We start from the raw sequence: 23936 nt of genomic DNA, 5'->3' as shown, positions 1-23936 counted from the left end.
CTTCTGCCGATGGCGATTAGAGCGTGCAGGGGGAGCGTGCGGGGGGAGGCGAGGGGTGGGGTGCGGAGGAGGAGAGCCTGAGGCAGGAATTGGCAATGCCCAAAACGCGTGCACAGGTCTCCATACACTGCATCCACAACACAAGGGGCCCTATCTTCGCAAAAGCGGTAATTTAGCGTTTAACGCCGTGTGCAATGCAAATTGGGGGCGTGCACAAGCGCATGCCTGTTATAACTGTACTGGACATAGGCGTGCCACATGCCAAGCCAGGCGTTTCAGCACAAAAATGTGGGATAGATGGCATTATCCTATCGTCAGCAGCGCGCAATTACTTTGCTCTAAGAGCTTTGAAAAGCACCTCTTAAGGTGCGTTCACACCGACCTATTATTGTTTTTCGCTGGCATCGAGCTTACATACAAAGTCAATGCAAATGAGCGATTGAGCGTATATTCGCCCGGGAGAAAAATCGCTGGGCGTCCGAGCGACAGCGATAGGGCGAAAATTTGCTCGTCTTGCTGCTCAACGCTGATTGGCTGCCGTAACCCCGGAAGTGGCTGCAGTAAACACCGGTGCGTGAAACGTCCGGCTAGCCGTGGAGCAAACTCTTCGCTTCATACCCTGAACACAGTGGAACCAAATGGACTTAATGAAGAACTAAAGTTCAGCAAACATTAGTGCTCGAATCTGATTTTTTGCTCAGATCCGATTTTTGTGTGTGGCTATTCACATACTTTTTAAAAGTGGCCCCATATCAGACTCCAGTGTGAGCAGGTCACGGACATGAAGTGACACGCATGCACAGAAGAATAACAATAATCTGCCCGCCTGGCCCTCCCGCCACCGCAGGATAGTGACGAATGTCACTCTGGAATGACGTAAAAGTCACATTGAAGTCTGATATGGGCCAGATCTCTGTTCACACCGAAGTCACATTCCAAAACATCAGATTTGAATCGGATGTTTTTCCACATTTGAAAGTAGCCCAGGTCGTCTTTAAAAAGGTCACTTTCAATGTGACTTGTACTGTTCACACAGTCATGAAAAAGACTGACCTGACTTAGGGGGGGAAAAGATCCGAGCACTAAGGTTTGCTGTGTGAACGTAGCCTATGCCTCTCATGCTTTTTGTAATCTGGACCTTATTGTGTCAGAGGAATTGTTGTTTTTAGCTTGTTGTTTATTACTTGTTTCTATATTTTTCTACTTTCTATCACTTATCATTGTATATTATTCTAATGTATGGGCTGGCTGTAATGCCTATCCCTCTTTAGAGTGCTGTCATCATCCTATTGGCTCATTGATAGACCACCCCCCCATCCTGAACAACCAATAACAGATTGTTTTGTGTACTGGGGAGGCTTATTTAAACCACTTGTCTTTTGCCATTACTGTTGGACTCTGATGAAGATGCTGTCGCGTCGAAACGTTGGTCTGCACCTACTGAATTAAATAAATTCCAGTGAATTGAGTGCTCCAGGTCCTTCTTGCTTTTACCCATTTATTTCTGTTGGGGATATTTATTTTGTTGGAGATTTTTGGTTTTGGCCTTGGTGCCGTACATTTGGGCCACAATGCCCTAAGTTTGTATTTATCAAAGGCCAAAGTGGCCTTGCCCTAAAAATGACTTAATTCCATGCCTGTTGTGGAAAGGGGGAACGCATTTGAAAATAAATGTTTTACTTGAAGTATGATTATTATAAATGTTTTACTATCCTACCACTAGTAGATTATAAGTTTATAAGTTGAAAAGCTTATACAACATATTTATTGCGGTAAATATCACAATATTTACAAAATATTGCCATATTTACTGCAATATCAAATATTGGATGAAATATTGGGATAATAATATGAAATAGGAGACCAGCCCAAGCCTAGTGTAAAGCCTCACTCCCGTCTTGTCTCTGTGCTGCGCAGGTTCGGCTTCGGGCTGCCCACCTCCAGGGCCTACGCAGAGTACCTGGGCGGCTCCGTGTCCATTCAGTCTATGCAGGGCATCGGCACCGACCTCTACCTGAGACTGCGCCATATCGATGGCAAGGGAGAGAGCTTCAGAGTGTGACAGCCTCCCGTAGGAGTACAGCGAGTTCCCCCTGTCAGGAAAGCATGTCCATTTCAAAGCTAGCGTGGGGGCTACGATAACACTTTGGTCCACAAAGTGATGGCCTGTATGTGGTCAGAAAGCTCTCCCATATTCACCAACCCCCACTACTTGTCCTTTTTGCCTTAGACTCTTTATAAGCTATTTCAGTTGTTTTCTCTTGTGTTTTGTACCCTGTGGCATGTCCTCTTGAAGTTAAGAGGTTTGTGAACCTTTTGAATGTTTAGGTCAGGACAGAGTGTGCATGGTAGTGAATATTGATGTTAATGAAGTAGGGAGGGGAAAGACTTCACCTTTAAAGTTACATAGCCTCTCTTCCTCCACAAGATTATTTTAGACTACGAGGCTTCAAATGAAGTTGCCAAGAGGCAATCTCCCTTCACACACTCCAGTGGCCCCGCCCCCATCTTAAATCTCCCTTCACACACTCCAGTGGCCCCGCCCCCCGTCTCAAATCTCCTCAGTGTTTTTGGACAAAGCCGTGCAAACTTCGCACAACATTTGAATACAGCCGTAGTATTGTATCAAAATTGAAGGTCTATTAAGGGATAATGGCTTACTTTGGCGGCAATAGTACACAAGAGGCTACCTTAAGTGTACACATTTTGAAGCTGATTGAGGCTACCTTCAGTGTACACATTTTGAAGCTGATCGGTTCACCAGTTCGCCATTATCCTCAAACCTTGAGAACCCTTAGCTAGACTCTATACAACCTCCTCTCAATAAACCTGTGGATGATAGCTACAGACACTACTGCCAAAACACCAAATGCTCATTAATTGTGTTTCTGTTGGGGCACGAGCTCACGCAGATGTTCAGTTGCCTTACTGTGTGATGCTAGTCCCACTGCATGCAGACTTTCACTAACATCCTCGTTCTCTTTTTTTTGCTGCCTTCATGAGTTCACGCAAATCTATTCTATACCACGTCAGTCTGTCGGTTTTTATTATCTTAATGTCAAATGTTTTTGCACAATACTAGATTTCCCTTTTTGAAAAATACTTTCATTGATCATGGTATTTTTCTTTTCTTTATTATAACACCTTTCAGAGTACAATATACCAGAAAAGTATTGTTTATCTTCTTTTTGTTGTTGTTGTTGATGTGTCGGTCTCTAGAAATTCTGTGTTTTTGTTTTTTCAGAAAGTATTTCAAATCTATTTCAAAAAGATTGCTTTTTAGAAGGCATTTTTGTACAAGATCACATTCCGGGATGGGTCAAAGACAGATTTCCTACACTCTTCTGGATAGTATGTTTAGACCAGGGGTCCCCAACCCTTTTTTGCACCGCGGACCGGTTTAATACTGATAATCTTGCTGTGGACCGGGGATGGGGGTGGGGGGGGGGTCGTGATATTAGACGGCATGTATTTTCCTTGCATGAACATAGCCTACTTTTCAGCCCACCGTCATTTGCAAGCGTATATCGTTTCTCAAGCTCGCTGCACCCCGCCACACTTCTATCAGCGGGCCATCACCATTAATTACCTCCTGTGCGTGTGTGTGTTGGGCAAGTTACTTTCAAAATGTAATATACTACATCTTCATTTAAAAGCAATAAGTTACTTTACAATATTACTGTCTGTGTCGAGTAACTCGTTACTTATTACACTACTTTTGCATTACTTTCACCAAAACAACAGCAGCAGCAGAATGACATCGCTGCCCCGGAACCATCCCGAATAAATAATGTCAACCGCATTGAAGTCAGTGTAAACAACCCACAATTTTAAATGTTATTTTTGTTATTGTCATCTGTAGTGGTTATTTGCATAAAAACAGACAGTTTGATTAGGAAATGATTGTATCTTTATTTAAATATGTGCTTTGATTTAAAAGAAAATGTAACTCAATTTGTAACTTGAGTTACTTGACAAAGTAACTGGTATAACATTACTGAAATCCTATAAGTAATAAGTTATATTACTGAGTTACTGCTAAAAGTAATATATTACATGTAATATTTTACTTTTGTAATGAGTTACCCCCAACACTGGTTGTGTGTGTGTGTGTGTGTTGTGGGCACCAGCACCAGCACCCGATCTACTATGAATCACCTCATTCAATGGAAAGGAATTGCTTCAAAATGTCCCCATTCTATGGGATGGATTTGTACAATCTCTATGACCGACACAGGTGCTGCAATGCTGCTCTGCATTCCGCACAGACAGGCCGCATGCCAATTGTGCACAAATGGTTCTCAACGGGAGGTAGAGCTCATGAAAGGTCATACAGAGACATACAAGTTCAATGCAATTACCACACACATAGCCTATAATATTATAGCCTATGTTTATAAAAATAAAAATAAATGGACCGGGCTAGCGGCCCGGTACCGGTCCGCGGCGCGGTGGTTGGGGACCATTGGATTAGACAATTTCCAGGTGTAAGAACATATTATATATACAATCAAATCATTAGTTAGAGAAGTTCTGAAAATTCTTCATTATACTGCAGATTGTGTCACCATCAGCACTCTCTCTTGTTTTGGAACATTCCCCAATCAGCGCACCAGCTGTCAAGCAACTGATCAACCTGAATGTGACTTTTACACTTTAGTTTTATCTAAATTCCTCCAAGGAGAATTTGTTATCTTAGCTTATTGTTTTTTTTGTCTTTAGCAGAAGGGGTACTGTGACTTTTGAGCTGTTCCAACACCTCTCATAAAAGTCAAAGAAATTGGTATTCAAAAGTTGCTCAGTTACTTTTTCATGTTTGCCTCTGAGAGAGTCTGCACATGATCAATATTGGTTCTATTATTATGACCAGTGAGTCTGAAGATTTTAAAGTTTTAAGATTGTGTAAATTGTACAGACTTATAAATGGAAAACGGGACAATCCCTGCAATGAGCTGACAGCAAATCAAGGCACTGGAATACTGGAGGTGGTGTGTATCAGTTAACAGTGTTCCTTGTGGCTTAGGTATGAGATACATTTGTAGTGTGCATTTAACAGGTTGGGGAATGAACACCACTTTGCAGCCAAAAAGCTGGTCAATTTGGAATGTTTGTCCCTTCTCTTCCAATATTCCACTGGTGAAATGTTGAAATTGGCTAGTGAATTTGGGAATCCACCAGCCACTGTGGCTTGGGTGAATTAAATTCATTGAGCATTGAATATGCACTGTCTGCCAGCTGCTGGCCTAAAAATAGAAATGCAGGCAGACAAAAAAAATCTAATGGGATTGGTATTGGGGATATTATTTGTATTGAGTATATTCAAATTTATATTTTATATTTTTGAAAGGAGAGAGCATACCACATTGGAATAGATTTCCATTTTACAAGTCGTACAACACCAAATATGTGCTGCCATGGTTTTGTCTGATTTACTGAAATTTGTTACTCCCAGACATTTCATGTGTTGAGGATTTCTTAGACATTAAACTCTACATGGTTGGAATTTGAGGGTGATCTTGTCGTCTCTTGATACATTTAGATATGAAACTACATGGTTGAAAGTGTTGTAGATAAATTAATCTATGTTGAGGGTGATCTTGTCATCTCTTGATACATTTAGACATTAAACTACATGGTTGAAAGTGTCGTAGATAAATTAATCTATGTTGAGGGTGATCTTGTCATCTCTTGATACATTTAGATATGAAACTACATGGTTGAAAGTGTCGTAGATAAATTAATATATGTTGAGGGTGATCTTGTCATCTCTTGATACATTGAGATATGAAACTACATGGTTGAAAGTGTCGTAGATAAATTAATCTATGTTGAGGGTGATCTTGTCATCTCTTGATACATTTAGATATGAAACTACATGGTTGAAAGTGTTGTAGATAAATTAATCTATGTTGAGGGTGATCTTGTCATCTCTTGATACATTTAGATATGAAACTACATGGTTGAAAGTGTCGTAGATAAATTAATCTATGTTGAGGGTGATCTTGTCATCTCTTGATACATTTAGACATGAAACTACATGGTTGAAAGTGTTGTAGATAAATTAATCTATGTTGAGGGTGATCTTGTCATCTCTTGATACATTTAGATATGAAACTACATGGTTGAAAGTGTTGTAGATAAATTAATCTATGTTGAGGGTGATCTTGTCATCTCTTGATACATTTAGATATGAAACTACATGGTTGAAAGTGTTGTAGATAAATTAATCTATGTTGAGGGTGATCTTGTCATCTCTTGATACATTTAGATATGAAACTACATGGTTGAAAGTGTCGTAGATAAATTAATCTATGTTGAGGGTGATCTTGTCATCTCTTGATACATTTAGACATGAAACTACATGGTTGAAAGTGTTGTAGATAAATTAATCTATGTTGAGGGTGATCTTGTCGTCTCTTGATACATTTAGACATTAAACTACATGGTTGAAAGTGTTGTAGATAAATTAATCTATGTTGAGGGTGATCTTGTCATCTCTTGATACATTTAGACATTAAACTACATGGTTGAAAGTGTTGTAGATAAATTAATCTATGTTGAGGGTGATCTTGTCATCTCTTGATAGATTTAGATATGAAACTACATGGTTGAAAGTGTCGTAGATAAATTAATCTATGTTGAGGGTGATCTTGTCATCTCTTGATACATTTAGACATTAAACTACATGGTTGAAAGTGTTGTAGATAAATTAATCTATTTGAGGGTGATCTTGTCATCTCTTGATACATTTAGATATGAAACTACATGGTTGAAAGTGTTGTAGATAAATTAATCTATGTTGAGGGTGATCTTGTCATCTCTTGATACATTTAGACATTAAACTACATGGTTGAAAGTGTCGTAGATAAATGAATCTATATTGAGGGTGATCTTGTCATCTATTAATACATTTTCAGAAAGTGATTGACACACCACATTGTATGATGAATGAATCAATCACTTTTATTGCCACAATATACAAGATTACATATGAGTAAGTATGCAGCATAGCGGTCATATCAATATTTTGATAAAAATATCGAAAAGACAAAATTGCAGGTGCAGTCCAATATAACATACAGATCCTTTCCAAAAAAATAGAATATCATGGAAATACCATGGATGACCGTGGGCATGATGATCTGTACATGAATATGGGGCGTGTTAAATACTCATTACATATGAATTTACAGTCCAATGAATTAAATGGGAATTTACAGTCCAAGGAATTAAATAGGAATTTACAGTGCAAGCAGTGTGCAGTGTAAGCTAATTGAGTAAAACTTTCTGGTAGGAGAAGCAGCTATAATACTTTAATGCAGTGGTTCCCAACCTACGGTACGCGTACCGTAGGTGGTACTTGCGCCCCCTGCTGGTGGTACTTGGAAGGCTCTGTGAACATTTTTTTTATAATTTTTTTCCATGGTGGTCATTAGTAGTAGTTTTCAAACATGTGAAAGTGAAATAATAATAATAATTATTAATATTATTGACAGTGTTTCTCAAGGTAGGTGGTACTTGCGCCCCCTGCTGGTGGTACTTGGAAGGCTCTGTGAACATTTTTTTTTATTATTTTTTTCCATGGTGGTCATTAGTAGTAGTTTTCAAACATGTGAAAGTGAAATAATAATTATTATTATTAATATTATTGACAGTGTTTCTCAAGGTAGGTGGTACTTGCGCCCCCCCCTGCTGGTGGTACTTGATCCCTGGAATCCCAATGTTTAAATTATGAAATAAACCCAACTTTAAAATCAATTGTAAAACATGTTTATCTATCAAAATAATACTACGAATGAAAATAAACTTGTGATCATTGAAATTGAGGTTTATTTTGTTGTCTTGAGATTTAGAAACAAATATTTGTTTCTGACGGACACTATACCTGTTGCGCATGCACAATTACCTGCCCGCCTCGCATGGTTACACAAGTGGTGAACAAAGACGAGAAGGGATGCTAAAGTGGATCAAAACGGGAGGGAATCGTAAAAGAGCTGTAGTAGAGGAGAGCAGCAATGATGAAGCACAAGGAGGTGAAGACAGCAGTCAACCCAGCACAAGTGCAGCTGCTGCAGGTTGCACATAGGCTGCAGGTTGGAATAAATTTGCCTCCTGCGTGAACTGTGCATAGCTGAATAGACTGTATTTTAATGTCGGTCATAGTGTAGTCGAGCTGCTGCTACAGATTGTAAACAAACAAACCAAAGTAGCTCACTGTTAGGTTGTAGTGATACATACAGGTAGTGAAATATATAATTTTGAAATATAACTTTTGATTGAATATAACTCTGGATTGGACCTTTTTTCACTGCCACGTCATACACTGAAGATAGTGACATTCAAAACAATTTTTTTGGTCAAGCTTTCTCCCTTTTTTTTTGCATTATTTCTTGTGGATATCTGTATTTTACCTCCTCAAGTCTCTTACAGTTATTCAAATAAAACAAAAATAATTAGTCAATTAATCGATTAGTCGATCGACAGAAGATTAAACGGCAACTATTGTTCAATGATGTTCAACTATTGTGATAATTGAATCGTTGGTCTTTAAGCAAAAAAGAAACAAAAAAGAAGAAGCCGTCTTCAGGTTCTCAAATGTGATGATTTATTGCTTTTCTTTGTCCAACATGATGATAAACTAATATCTTTGGGGTTTGGACAAAAGCAGACATTTGAAGATGTAACCTTGGACTGTGGGGGAATTTAACAGATGTTTTTCATTTTGTGGGCAAAACCATGAATCAAAACAATATTCAGGGACTTAACTGGTAGACATCATGTGAGAGGGGTCCCAGTTCAACTTTAAGGGGCCAAAGGCCGAAAAGGTGTTTATTGTTCACTATCCTTATAGAATATTGAAAAGTTTTTTTTGTCTGTAAACTTACACTTGTGAATGAAATGTAGCCATTAAGAGCATCATTATTACTAGTGATAATTGTATGTCGAAATGTCCTATCAGAAAGAAAACCATCCCCATGAGGACAGCAATAAACAGTGTGGGGACCTTACTTCTACACTCAAAGAAACATACAGTGGGTTCGGAAAGTATTCAGACCCCCTTAAATTTTTCACTCTTTGTCATATTGCAGCCATTTGCTAAAAGCAATTAATTTCATTTTTTTCCTCATTCATGCACACACAGCACCCAATATTGTCAGAAAAACACAGACTTGTAGACATTTTTGCAGATTTATTACAAAAAAAACACTGAAATATCACATGGCCATAAGTATTCAGACCCTTTGCTGTGACACTTGTATATTTAACTCAGGTGCTGTCCAATTCTTCTGATCATCCTTGAGATGGGCCTACACCTTCATTGTGCTTAATTATATAGATTGGACTTGATTGGGAAAAGCACACACCTGTCAATATAAGACCTTACAGCTCACAGTGTAAAGTGACCAGGACTCTTCCTCGAACTGGCCATCTGGCCAAACTGAACATCTGGGGGAGAAGAGCCTTGGTGAGAGAGGTAAAGAAGAACCCAAAGATCACTCTGGCTGAGCTCCAGAGATGCAGCGGGGAGATGGGACAAAGTTCTAGAAAGACAACCATCACTGCAGCCCTCCACCAGTTGGGGCTTTATGGCAGAGTGGCCCGACGGAAGCCTCTCCTCAGTGCAGAACACATGAAAGCCCGCATCGGGTTTGCCAAAAAACACCTGAAGGACTCCCAGACTCTGAGAAATAAAATTCTCTGGTCTGATGAGACCAAAATCGAACTTTTTGGTCTTAATTCTAAGCGGTATTTGTGGAGAACACCTGGCACTGCTCATCATCTGCCTAATACCATCCCTACAGTGAAGCATGGTGGTGGCAGCATCATGCTGTGGGGGTGTTTTTCAGCTGCAGGGACAGGACGACTGGTTACAATTGAAGGAAAGATGAATGCAGCCAAGTACATTGATATCCTGGACAAAAACCTTTTCCAGAGTGTTCACGACCTCAGAATGGGCCGAAGGTTCACCTTCCAACAAGACAATGATCCCAAGCACACAGCTAAAATAACGAAGGAGTGGTTTCAGAACAACTCTGTGAATGTTCTTGAATGGCCGAGCCAGAGTCCTGACTTAAATCCAATTGAGCATCTCTGGAGAGACCTGAAGATGGCTGTCCACCAACGTTCACCATCCAACCTGACAGAACTGGAGAGGATCTGCAAGGAGGATTGGCAAAAGATCCCCAAATCCAGGTGTGAAAGACTTGTTGGATCATTCCCAAGAAGACTCATGGCTGTATTGGCTCAAAAAGGTGCTTCTACTCAATACTGAGCAAAGGGTCTGAATACTTATGGCCATGTGATATTTCAGTGTTTGTTCAAACCATTCTCAGCAGTCCGGTTTGGCTTTTCCATGTCGCGCTGGGAGCCGGCGCACAAAAACGGAGCACTCCGAAAATAGACGCTGGGTCCGTGAGGCTGTGTGTTAGTGTGGGGAGGAGTTTGCAGCTGAGGGGGGGAGAGGGGGGTGGGGCACGCAGGGCACCACACAACTACACCACGTCACTACATCAGAAAATATTAGCTTCAGACTCAGTGAATGTGCTTGAAATGCTTCATTTCACAAAAGGCGGAATATCTCAGCTTCTAGATGGAAACGCCTGTTTTTGCTGTTTTTGACCTATCTTCTCCGGCTGATAACTAAAGAACGGAAAATTATATCAATAAACTTTTTTTTGCTGCTGATACAATAGAGTCTCATCGTTCTTTGTGCGTGTTCGGTGTTTACATAGTAATATCACACAATATTCTGTGGGCCTCGAGAAATCACTGAAAACGCTCTGAAACTCTGGCACTGGGAGCGTCCGTTCTCCAAAAGTGGCTGGCACTCAATGAGTTAAGGATTGGAATCGATCCTGTGGCATTTGGATAGATTTTTTTCATTATTAAAAAAAAAAGAAAAAAAGAAATTGGACTAGGTTTGGGTGGAATTCGTTCCTCCTCACCCCACTCCATTGCACAGCCGAGTGAGCCGACTAACGTGAGGTGGAGCTTCATATAGTCAAATTCACACAGCAGTGTTGGAGAGGAGACACATTGAAATAAAGAGTTCATTGAGGAGAACACGTTGTCTTTCGTATTTTCTGCCATAGGCATTCATTTTGTAAAAAAAAAATATATATATTGAAAATTTTCTAAGTATTAATATGATCGATAATCGATAATTGATCGTTAATTTTCACCGATTATCGATTTTGGAAAATTTTCAAAATGAACATCCCTAGTTACTGCCATAAATGTTTTTCAGCTTTCATGCTGTTATGGACGTATGCTTATCCCTTTTGGGGCTCTCTCTCCTGCATCTCCACTGCGGGGCTACTGCGTGCGTAATTACGCAGCGTACTGCAGTAGCTAGGCCTAGGTTACTGGCTATATCCTCGGGGCACTGAATAAGGCCTGGTTTTGAAAAGCGTTAACCGCAAAATTAACGCCCGTTGGGAAGATCGCTTTAGGCTGATATTTAAAGGAGAATTTCGTTTTTTTTTAACCTGGACCCATCTCCTGGCAATAATTATGATTTGGCCACTCACCCAGCGATGTCCGCGGCGTTTCTGGCCGTCCTAGCGTTGTTTTGAGATCAATAGTGTCCAAGTCAGTTGTAAAATGGAGCTGATTTGGGGCCAAGTGTGAGCCTGTCTTTCCTGCATCTAAATAGCTATTTTTATTCCCGTTTTCGCCACATATCGTCATAATCTGATCCCTCAAGAACCACCAGAGTGATATTTCGCCAAAGGCTGTTTCCTGGAGTCTCCCAGGGATCAAATTGCCTCAAACGTGATCTCGGTCACCAAGTCTCGTCAAGTCCCGCGATACTTTCCTACCGACTGGCCAACTACAGGTAGGACGCTTTGTGGTGGTGGTTTTAGCGTAACCTATGTGGGGTTTGGCATAACCTTTGTTATTTCGAATCCCACATAGGTTACGCCAAACCCCACATAGGTTACGCTAAAACCACCACCGCAAAGCGTGTACCTGTAGTTGGCCAGCCGGCAGGAAAGTATCGCGGGACTTGACGAGACTTGGTGACCGAGATCACGTTTGAGGTAATTTGATCCCTGTGAGAGTCCAGGAAATGGCCTGGGGCGAAATATCACTCTGGTGGATGTTGAGGGATCACATTATGACGATATGTGGCGAAAACGGGAATAAAAATAGCTATTTAGATGCAGGAAAGACAGGCTCACACTTGGCCCCAAATCAGCTCCATTTTACAACTGACTTGGACGCTATTGATCTCAAAACAACGCTAGGACGGCCAGAAACGCCGCGGACATCGCTGGGTGAGTGGCCAAATCATAATTATTGCCAGGAGATGGGTCCAGGTTAAAAAAAAACGAAATTCTCCTTTAAGGCAGCATTCTGGCCTATTCTGGCACTGCGCCACGCCTCTTCAGCGTAAAGCGCATTTCGGGGCGTAAAAACATGACGGTATCTTCCAGACAGCCCAAACTGACGCGGGACGATAGCGGTAGGCAGGCGTAAAGCGTGTTTTTTGCGTTTAAGGCCAGTTTAGCGCCTAAGGCCACTTCTAGGCCAGTGGCAAAATACAGCCCTATATAATGTATACTAAAACAAAATCCACTACAAGACTTTTTTGTGTGTGAGTGAAACGCAGTACCACTTTTATTTTGCAGATCATGAAAGCTTTCTGAAACATAACATCATGAGAGGAACACAAAACAAATATTTCCTACGATATAAAAATATAGATTTTCAAGGGAAGAGCACGAACATTCTGCATCATGACACTGGAGGAAACCTGGAAGATGAAGCTTCATCTTCACCTTTTTACTGAACAACTGAAGTGTCAGTGGAGAAACCGTCTGCAACCAGTTGCTCTTCACCGAACTTCACAGAGAAACTAAACTAAATGAATGCCTGCAAAACGGTTACAGTTTTTGGATGTGAGATCATGTGTAAAATAAATCAGCATTGTTTTTGTTCTCCTTTAAAGCAGGACTAAACCCCAAAACACTTTTTTTCAGCTTTTAACCAATATGACTGGGGGTGGTGTGTGAAGAATTCTGGTCAGAATTTCCACATTTGAGACCAAACTGTTACCATTGTACCATTTGTATCATTTTCAGCTGCATAAGTGCCCTCTATGGGTTCAACCCTGCTTTTTTTTTGCCCTCAAAACTACACAAAATGTGGTACAACCTGACCTCACGATGAACCAAAGACTATGGGATTTCAAGATAGTAACTCCCCCTACTCCCCATGGGAGTCAATGGCAATAAAGTAGTTTGCCACTGAATGACCAAATTGATATAACTTTTCAACCATTTTGAGCAACGCTGTTTCCATACAGGCCACCAGCATTGGCTAGTTGTTGATATTTATAAAGATTTTGTAGCTCTCATAACTTTTTTAGGCAGTGGGCAAACTGTCATGGCATCGATTTCCGCAAAAAAAAATCCTGTCTGAGCGGTCTGAGCACAGCCAGAGTATAGTGAGACAAGAGGAGACGTTAATTTCTTGGTTTTTCCCATAGGTTTTTTCAAACCAAGCAGCATGCCGTTCTGCCAGAAATCTGGGGGGTTTAGTCCTGCTTTAACCCTTTAATGTTCGCTCCAACAAAAAAGCAATGTAAAAAATAGTTTTTGTATTTTTTATGTTAGAGCACTGATAACAAGAAAAAAAAATTACAGACCCCACAGGTTTTTTTAAATATACCAAACGGTTGAGATGCCGCTTAATGGTAAAAGTACCCAATACATAATCTTGGCTAAAGGCCTAAACATGGTAATCCGTCCGCCTCGAATTGGAGCCGTCTCGCCGTCTGGCGGCGCCAGCGAGCCCTACATGCTAGGACGCCACTACACCCTCCCTCCTCCCTCCACCCTCCTCCTGTGGAAGCTCCGTGTGAAAATGGCGGAGATTGTGTGCCAGGCAGTCTGAATGAAATTGAATGTAACGTTCCCAATTCTATGTATTAAATTGTAAAAAACGACCCTCAACATTTGGCAAGGCTTAGCCACACAACTAGTTCGTTATAATCTAACGTCATGCTTTGAAAGGTGACTTTACGACGATGAGCCAAGGCAACGGCCAGTCACAACTCTCGTGCAGCTGACGTCACGCACGTATCGTCGGCGCTGAGTCACATTTTCGAGCAGCCCCCGTCAGCCGACGGCACCCCCTCCCCGTAGGACGGGGCTCCACCCGCCGTCATACGGGGAGGGCGGGGCGAGGCTCTGACGGACGACCATGTTTAGGCCTTAAGTGGGTGGTGTCTGTGGCTGGCGGCGGTGTCTGTCACGATTGTGATGTCACTTGAGCAATTGTGATGTCATCAGTGATGTCACTCGAGCAATTCAGATGTCTTTCCTGGCTACATAAGTGGTGGGAGTATTCACGAGTTTCATGGTGAGACAGTGGCCGCTTCCATGACATCCTCCCTCCCTGTTTCCAGCTGCCGTTGCTTGTTTCCGCCCAGGACCGTTCATATCGAAAGAGACTGAAAATAATCATAATTGTTGTGACTTTGTACGTAACAGTATGTCTTGTAATTGAGCCCCCCAGCATAATAATTTCACACGTGCATAATTGTACAACGGAGTGACAATATCTTGAATCTTGAAAGAGAGAGACCGCTAAAGCTCCGTTCAATGACCAAATAATAAGAGTTCCAGTTTGGACGTTAAGCCTTCAAAATAAAAGTGGCCGCTATGCATTTTTTGCCATTTGCGCACCTCCTTGCTAGTGATTTTTTTTTAAACAGGAAGTCGACAACCGGCTACCGCTGAGAATCATGGGAAACGTAAGTCCAGGAAAAAAGTGACATTGGCCCAATTCCAATCCGCCCCCTAAAGACTCAAGCCCTGTTCCCTCACTCCCTCTAATGGCCGCCAGCGGAAAGTGGTTGAGTCATAAAGTGTGGAAGGGATCCACATTGGATAAATAGGAGGATTGGGACAGCAGAGCCCTTTGCACTTGACAAGATGATGTTGACTCTGGCAGGTTTGGGGCTCGCTATATATTGTTTATTGTCAAGACACCTAAGGTGTTTGAGGGATAGACTCCCTGATGAGTCTGTTCTCATCCAGGCTCTGCTCTACAGTGTGGACAACAGGTAATTTAAAAATAATAAATATAGCCTACTGCAAAATCTGCAATTGATAACGGTGTAGGCTAATTATAATTAAAATAAGCGTAATAATGACATGTCACCCAACATTATACACAATGTCAATACTGTACAATACAGATTCGGTAAAACTATTTCTCATTCATCAAAAACGTTGTGGATTGCAATTGTAATAGAAATGATAGATGATTATGCTAGGATTGTGTAATATAACTACTTGCATTCCGCTGATATAATATTTTTGTCTAATCTAAAATCCCTATTAATGTAATGTTTAATTGTCAATTTACGCATTCCAGCACACCCCGTACATGCGGCTCCTCGGTCTTCTCCTTCGTTTCGCGCATTTTTTTTTTCTTTTTCTTTTTTACAGATATTTGCGCCCTTCCCCGGTAACCCCGTTTTATACGTCACAACGCTATGCATTGTGGGCAATTCCCTTTCCGGAAGTGGCCACAGCTGCTCCCTTACGGTAAGGGGGCAGAAAGGGCTCACTCCGAGCCCTCATTCACTTTGCGATTTCACCACTGGGACATCCCTAAGCCCTCGCTCCCTTCACATGAACGCGCCTCTAAGGGCTTGAGTCAGTAAGGGGGCGGATTGGAATTGGGTCAATAAGTAGGGAGAAGAGGACAAGTGGCACACCATCTCCAGAGTCCCCACCCTTGGAATTGAATGCCTCCTACCGCCCCAGGGTCCCAATGGCTGTGTGTCTGACCCCAGGATAGGTGGTTCACCCCCCAGGCCTGCCTTCTCCCACCCCATTAGCATGGCTGGGTGTCTGAGCCCAGGACAGGTGCTTCACTTCACAGGTCTTGAGGATCTTCTGGCACAAGGGCCTTGAACCCAGTGGTGGAAATGGCCAGGTTTTACTCTGGGAACGCTAAGCAGGATGGGGTCCCTGGATGCGAGGCAGCCCGCCCCTGCCATTTCTGAATGCTTGACTGTTTCTTAATTGAAATTTACTCATTATACCATTACAGCTAGGTAACAATCTCTTACAAAAGTTACTTAAATAAGATTGCCGAGCTCTACTGATTATTTCCCACTGATTTTACTCATGACAGACTTGATGACACATTGATATTGATGCTGCTTATTCAGCTTCCTCCTACTATTCTCTGCTCTTTTCACGCTGCCCCCTCTCCACTGCATTGCAAGACATTTTTAAACAGCAACCTGAGGAGGAATGCTGTTCTCCCTCTCGTTCTCGCCGTTCCCTCTCAATATTTACTCTGGCAACTCCGTTCCCAGGCATTCCCCCCCATTTCCACAACTGCTTGAACCAGAAAATGATTTACCCTCCCTACATCTATTATTTGTAAAACACAGAAACAGAAAATCATGCACTTGTATAATGCTAATAATGATAGTATACCAACAAATGTCAGCATGTTTGTTAGATAGTTAAAAAATCATGCCTATGAAATTATTTCGGCATAATAATATACATATTAACAACAATGCATGATCAGAAGTGTTTTTATTCCATAGAAAAATAGTAAATTTTAAACATTATTTTGTTGACACACCATGGAAAATGTTACCATGAATTGACGACTCAACCGTTTGGCAGAGCAGTTTAATAAAAAAAATGTTTGACCCTTATAAGACGGTTTTTTGTTGCATCAAGTTACATCATTCTGTTTAGTAACATGTTAGATGATATAATGTGTCGAAAAATCTAAGCTTACCTTTGAAAATTCAACCAAAATTAGTCCACGTCAGGAGTGATTTTCTTTTTCCAATTTCCTGGGAGCAGACTGACTGAAAAGGCTTACTGTTATAAAGCAGAGTGACCTCTACTCGATTTTTTTTAGCATAGCATACCTCACCTCACCCGAGTGGTAGAGATGGCTCAATAAGGTTGAGTTAAGTTCACCACATTTTTCAATAAGAAATAGTGAATAGTGAAATAGTCAAAATGTGCTCTACCAAATGGTTGAGCAGACTATTAAAAGGTTAAGGAGCTTCTGCAACTTCAGCAACTTGTCATGCATGAAGAAACGTAAAAGAAGCATTTCTGAACATCTCAGGAATAATAATATAATGTCTTCTTTGGAGGGTCAGAGGTCAGGGTCCCTCAGGATTCACTGACTTCCTGTTTCGTACCTGAACCACTTCCTTCCTCTCTCTCAGGAAGTTGCCGAAAGCATCACTCTCTTTGCTCTCCTCCGTCACGGTGTGATCGATGTCATCTGTGTCACTCTCCACTTCCTCCTCTTCGTCGTCACGGTTACCGCGTGTCAGAATGAGGTCGCTGGGCCCTGCTGTGTCCCCTCCCTCTGCAGGGGGCGCTCTCTGCATGCTCACCGCTCCCATGTCTCTCCTCAGCCGCTCCAGCTGCTGCTGCTGCTGCCTGCTCTCTGCCTCTGCCAGCTTCTTACGAAGCCTTTCATACTCCGGGCGATATTCAGTCTCGTACTCCTTGACAGCGTCTTCCACCTAGATACATTTATTGGGTGAGTTAAAACAATAGTACACGTAATCCTCTGGGTTTAGCCTAACTTTGGCGCGTTATTTAGCCCCCTTCCCGACAAGGTAGCATGACATGGATGCCTTACATCTTCTAAGCCATTTTCACACATGCGCTTTTTACCGCTAAATGACCGGAAAGCGGTCTAATGCCTTCATGTGTTAAAGTTGTTTTCCGGTATAAGCGTTCCCCCGTCATCGCGGACATTTCACCAGTTTCGAGCAAGTCAGAAGAGCGGTATGCCGCGATAAGGGACACAAGTATGAAACGGGTCCAGTCATTTGCCGGTCCTTCTCTCATGGGCGAGGTGTACACACGTTGCTTAACGTTCACTTCCAGCGTGCATCATCTAATCATTTGCGCACATCAAAGCAAACTACTTCCACATTTTGCTTCGTGCATTTGCTTTCTCTACATACATACAAGCGTTGGGCGGCTTGCAAGCCGCTGCCATTCTCGCTGTGTCTGTCCTGTGTCGGGCTGCTGCAAAGTGCGGAGGACTGAAGGACTGGCCTCTCTCGAGCAGAGAGGGGAGGGGGGAAATCGGCTGTGTTTATTACGCTGGCTTGAAGCTGCCTGGATACTATTCTGCACTGCAGCCCATGAGCGAATGTGAAGGATACAACATACTCTTAAGTCAAACGAGTGTGATTTATTGTGTGACAAGCAAACTTATTTCACCATCAGAGTTTTGCCGACCCCCAAAATAAGGATGATTCCCTATCGAAGTGCACACGTCACTCCCCACCCGCTCTGCAGTGCCCCCCCCCCCCTCAAATACAGGTAATTTGACTGCTATATTCACACATGTGAGCTCACAGGTGTGAAGGGAAATTCCGGGAAATGGCCGATATTGATTTGCAGGCAATTTTCCTGTATGCATGTGTGAAAACGGCTCTAGTTTCATATAGCAGAAACTTCACTCTAGCTTTAAAACTCAGCCCACTACAGCCTCTAAAAGACAGTAACGGGAGGAGTTACCAATCGGGAGCACAGCAGGAGAAAGGGTTACAAATCCGGAGTGTTGGCAGGTATGTGTTGCCCCATCATTCCTCTGTCCCCTTCCCTAGGTCACGTCCCCCATTTTGAGAACCACTGCTGTAGTGAATACAGCAGATTGTAAGTGCCAAAGAAAATCTTACAGGATTTTGCCTGTAGCTAATAGCCTGATAATCACCTTACTCCAAAAATATAAGCCCTGACCTGTCTCTGGGCTACATTACACCCCTATGGGCTTCATTATTTATTTACCTGGTCAAACAGATCGCCCAATCCGCTGCCGGTCACTGAGGACACGCCCACCACCCTCAGGTTGCTGTAGAACTCGTCCAGCACCAGGCTCATGGAGCGCGTCAGGTTGCTGACGTACGATGTCTCCTGGTTCAGAGCGTCTTGGAAAACCTCAAAGTCCTGCATCCACTCCACTGCAAAGCTGTGGTCAATGATGTCCGTCTTGTTCATCACCACGATGAAGGGCAGCTTGGTCCTGTAGTAGTAAATAATAATAATAATAATAATGGTAACAACAACAACAACAACAACAAGACACAGAGAGTCTAATAACAGTGTGGCTTTTAAGCCACTTTCACACATAGTTCCCAGTAAATTATTGGGATAACATTTCAGGGACCACTAGTGATTTTCATTATTCACACATGCAGCTACATTCAGGCACATTTCTGTCTTGCACCTTTTCATACATGCCATAGCAATGCTGGGATAGATGGGGCAAGCAACAGTTGAGTCAGGGTAAGGGGAGGGGGGCTCTGGTGGGCAGCTGTGGAGAGGTGTCAGAACTGTCCCATTTATCTTTTAAAGGGACTCATTCAAGTTGTAGTGTGGGGGCCGTAACCCTTAACGTGCTCTTCCCTGCAATGTTACTGCTGTCAGTCATACAACAGCCATGCAGGGATATTCCCTGGAATGTTATACCTTTTTTACATCAAAAGTCCCACTAGTACACGTGTTTTTGTTACCCAGGAAAGCAGCAGGGGGTAGCAGCAGCAGCATCGCTTTTTAAACTTTTATATCGCACTCTCAACCTACGTTTCTCCACCGCTGCAGGCTGTCTCTTCCCCCTCCCTTTTCCCTTCTTCTCTTTCTTGACTGGGGGTTATAGTTTGTCTTTGTAGACAGAGTTACCGTATCCAGGGGCAGCTGATACATTTTTGTCCAGGGGGCTGTATAGCCTACTACCAAAAATTGGGCTGGGTGATCTGGTTGAAATCAATATCATGATAATAATCATAAGGATTTTCTTGATATCATTACTGTTGTTCATGCTAGGTTATTTGGAAATAAACACTCCAACAACAATAAAGTATTCTCTGGCAGGCAGGGATAATTACCATTGTGTAACACAGCTGTTTACAGAGGTCACACCATGGCTATAGCCTATTATTGTTGTTACTGCTGTAGTGTGTTGGTCATGTACACAAAGTAGGCTACATTAATGTAACTGCTTTTGCAGGCTAAACATTAATATTTTTAGAGGTTAGGGTTCCTTGTACAATTTACAGCATTCGTTTTTATGCACAGCCTGTGAGTCAGTGAAGCAAATCCCTAAAAAATAAAATAAAAAATGTAACACTACATGTAGGCTATATCATTCACTGGAATTTAAATAAGTATGTTACTATACATGTCACATAACTGAATTGCATAATAGAAATAACTCACCAAAATTGACTATTGCACAACCGATTTGGCGATTTCACCAAAAAATTCCACGAAGGGGGGGAAGCTCCCCCTTCACCAACCCCCCCCCCCCACACCCCCACACCTCCTACCTTGCCATACCTTGGCTCTGGCTGAAATGATGCCACTGCTCACAGCTGTCCAGATGCAGCTGTCCACCAGCCAAAACAAAATGGAAACTTCCAGCTAAAAATTTCAAACTAATGTGATTTAAACAAGTAAATAGCCTCACTGATGCACGTTGGAGGAGAAAAAGGTGTTTCAACAAACGAAGCAGCAAACGTATCAAAATACTCCTTTTGATGTTAAGATTACATAATAGTGAAGCTGTAAAGCATTACTCAAAATGTGAACGTTACAACGAGGGCTTTATTTTGAAAGAGCTAAAGCGGACGACCTACTTACATTTTGGCTGAGTTGACGCAGTCTATGCACCTGGGTCTGGCTGGGCTGTGTGGGGTGCACTGCACTTGTGCATGGCGAGAGACACTTTTTTCCCCTCGCCATATTCCATCAATGTAAAATTAACTGTTAAGAATCAGCCTGTGGGAATCACTGAATCTCTACTGACTCACGCTGGAAAAGGGGCGGCAACTCAGGAGGACGAGAAGCAAGGTCAGAAAATCACACGTTGGACCACCGCCAAGATTTATATCTCCGTGGTGTGCAGAGCCGTCGCGTAAAAACCCACCTCACTTGCAGGGTCACTCTATCGGCTAAACGGCCCGGCTTGGAAACTTTTAGACTGAAGAAAATGCCACTAGTTTGTGGATATTAGATGGATTTTTGGCCAGTCTAAAAGGGGCTTTTACTGTGGCTTGTGGTGGGACATCGGTGGTACAGAATTTCCCTGGATATCGATCCCTGTAATCCATTCATACATGACCCCATGCAGGAACTGTCCCAGGACATTCCAGGGAAAAGCTGCATGCAAATTAAAATCTCATGATCTACTGTATCAAGCAGATTAAGTCAAGTAGAATCAGTGCATACCTTGGAACCTTTCTAAAATATCATGTTGGCTGGCTCATGTCACATGGGCAGTTAATCTTCTCTATTTATAAAAGGCAGCATGTGGGCAATGTTCTCTGTTTCAATTTTGTCCCGGAAGTGATGTCATCAGTGATGTCACTTGAGCAATTGTGCATTGTGACATCATCAGTGATGTTATAAGAGCAATTGTGATGTCATCTGTGATGTCAAGTTGTGACGTCATCAGTGATGTCATATAATTGTTCAGTGCATAAAGAGCTACCTGTATAGGATGCTGCAGGCGTACAGCATGTTGGACATGAAGGTGACGGGGTTGACGCTGCGAGACGTGTCCATCACATACACCACCACACAGGGGAAGGACGAGGCCAGCGCCTCTGTGATTATGGTTCCCGATGCCGACCACGTGAAGACCTCAATCTGCCCCGGCGTGTCGATCAGCACGAATCGGTGGCTGTACTGCTTCTTCTCTATGAACTTCATCACCTGGTCGAAGCGCGTAGCAAACAGGTTGAGTGAGGTCACAATGCCTCCGTTTGGCCCCAGTCCGTACTGCTTCATCACCTCCTTGTAGTTCACCGTGTCGCGGATATCGATGTTGGCAGGAAACGGCACCTCGTGCACAGCAGGGTCCAGGTTGATCACATAGGGAGGCGACTGCCGACTGTAAGTTAACAGAGCAGAGTCACACAGTGCTTCACAGGAGGAAAATGTTTAATATGAGACTGCTGATCATCTTTTGTTTTGAGCCTAGAGCAGGGGACAACCATTTCCCAGTCAGAAGACCTAAGACCTAAGTGACCTTTTGGCCTGGTAGGGATGGAGCAGGTCGCAGATGTACACAAGTGCCTGACCATGCAGGGCTCTACGTAGTAGTAGGTAGTAGGATCACTTCTGGGGCTACCTGCAGCCTTGCAGCAGCGTTCTGGACCATTTTGTAGACGGTCCAGACTCCAGGCCTGAGGCATGTTAAAAGGGAATTATAGCGGGATGATAACGTTATAGCCTAAATGCATGGATAAATTATTGGATCCAACTCAGCTTGTTGTGACCCAAAAGACCTGCGTTTGGCAGTGTTTTAATACCGGTATCATGTAACGTTACGGGACAATGACCTAGCTAATAGCCTGAAAACAAAACAAAAAATCACCTGTGGAGGTGAGCAGTCAGCCTCTGGACAAAAGTGGTCTTTCCGGAGCCGGCCATGCCCAACACGATGAGACACACAGCGGGCTTCTGCTGCTGACTCTGCCCAGCTGCTGGGCCCAGAACCGGGTTGTCCTCTCTGTTTTCCACACACGCATCCTCAGCACCCGCCATGTTGCTTCCTTCACGCGACACCGCACGCCACGCTATGACGTCTGGTAAAGTCGTCACGACGTTAAAGCCCAGAGCTGCGTCAAGCCAGTTAGAATGAGATCGGACATGTGACAACCTGACCTTCAAAATAAAAGCTTATCACGGGGAGATGGACATATCACATAATTTGTGTGCAGTGCAGATAATAACTAGCCTGGTGGTGTCCAGCCCGCAGCCCCTATGCACTCCTCTGGACAGGGATCGCGGAACCGCCCGGGCCACCCGGGCCGCGGCCCGGGTACTTTTCAGTTCCCAAAAAAAAAAAAAAAAAAAAATCTAAAAAAAAAAAAAAAAAAAAAATTTTTTTTTTTTTTTTTTTTAGATTTTTCTTTTTTCTTTTTTTCTTTTACAATTAAACCTCATTTACTTATTACACTCGACTGGTTGTTTTTCAGATGTGATGTGAATCTAAAGTGAACTAAACAAGTCAGATCCACTATAAATGTTTTTCAGTAGATGCTGTGATGTAGCCACAAGAAAGGTGCAATATTAATGTTTTTCAGGAGATGGCGATGTTGCTAGCTATAGGTTCTAAACAAGAAATGTGGTTCAAATGTTTACAGTAGTTTTCCTTTCTGGCTGCACTACAATGTTACAATGCTGTGAGACAGGCCCGGCGTTGGAGGGGGGCCTGACCGGGCCGGGCCCCCCATTCCCTAAACTGGCCCCCCCATTCATTTTTTTTTTTTTTTTTTTGTGTGTGCTAAAAACGTTTTTCCGTTTTTCTGTTTTAAAGTTTAAAACGGAATCTGGCTGTCATTAGGCATTGATTAACTGAATGCTATTGCTAACTGTTACTTTGAACCTCCATTTGCAATGATTCTGGCTGGATATTAATTAACTATTGTAAATTTGTCACAATGAATGCAATTTGTGCACAATGTGTAAATACATTTAATATTAATTGTTTAGGCCTATTTGTAAAGTCACAACACATTAGAGATGTGTGTAGTTCCTCATAGATTTAGCCTCTTCCTTTTGCTCTCAAATGCACCAGTTTGACGAATTTTACTTTAAAATGTACAAAATCTTCTTCCGGGGGAGAATCCCCCCGGACCCCCCTTGGCCCCCCCAAGCTAGGGGCAGGCCCCCTCTGTAATTTGGTTCTGGAGCCGGGCCTGCTGTGAGACGGAGCTAAACACAAAAGATGCAATATTAATAGTTTTTCATGAGATACTCAGTATTTAATATTAATACTAATACTAATAATAGAAAAGGAGAAGATACTGAATAATGACATCACAACAGTATAATCCTAATGTTAATTTAAAATTAAATATTCTTCTAAATATGGATAAAAGTCCAAAAAACATAAAATTT

At 42.4% G+C, this 23936-nt stretch overlaps 2 protein-coding genes across 2 annotated transcripts in view; one reads left to right on the top strand and one right to left on the bottom strand.

Annotated features, from left to right (window-relative positions):
* Positions 1-3406, top strand: part of bckdk (branched chain ketoacid dehydrogenase kinase) — a 44410-nt gene extending 41004 nt beyond the window's left edge. Inside the window, exon 11 of the mRNA XM_083637181.1 lies at positions 1918-3406. Coding sequence (XP_083493307.1) covers positions 1918-2062 — 145 coding nt within the window. The 3' untranslated portion in view covers positions 2063-3406. The remainder of the gene's footprint in view (positions 1-1917) is intronic.
* Positions 3407-16563: 13157 nt separating this feature from the next.
* On the bottom strand, positions 16564-22578 carry gpn1 (GPN-loop GTPase 1). The gene is made up of 4 exons (XM_083650130.1): positions 22408-22578; positions 21520-21921; positions 18819-19053; positions 16564-17536 (listed from the first exon to the last, which is right to left on the bottom strand). The coding sequence occupies exons 1-4, from the start codon at positions 22575-22577 to the stop codon at positions 17165-17167; spliced, it is 1179 nt and encodes a 392-aa protein (XP_083506256.1). The 5' UTR covers position 22578; the 3' UTR covers positions 16564-17164.
* Between the last annotated feature and the right edge of the window lie 1358 nt (positions 22579-23936).

This window comes from Poromitra crassiceps (genome assembly GCF_964638095.1).
Source record: "Poromitra crassiceps genome assembly, chromosome: 1".
Lineage (NCBI taxonomy): Eukaryota > Metazoa > Chordata > Actinopteri > Beryciformes > Melamphaidae > Poromitra > Poromitra crassiceps.
Note: the sequence above shows the minus strand (reverse complement) of the source record. Positions and strands in the feature narration are given on the sequence as shown.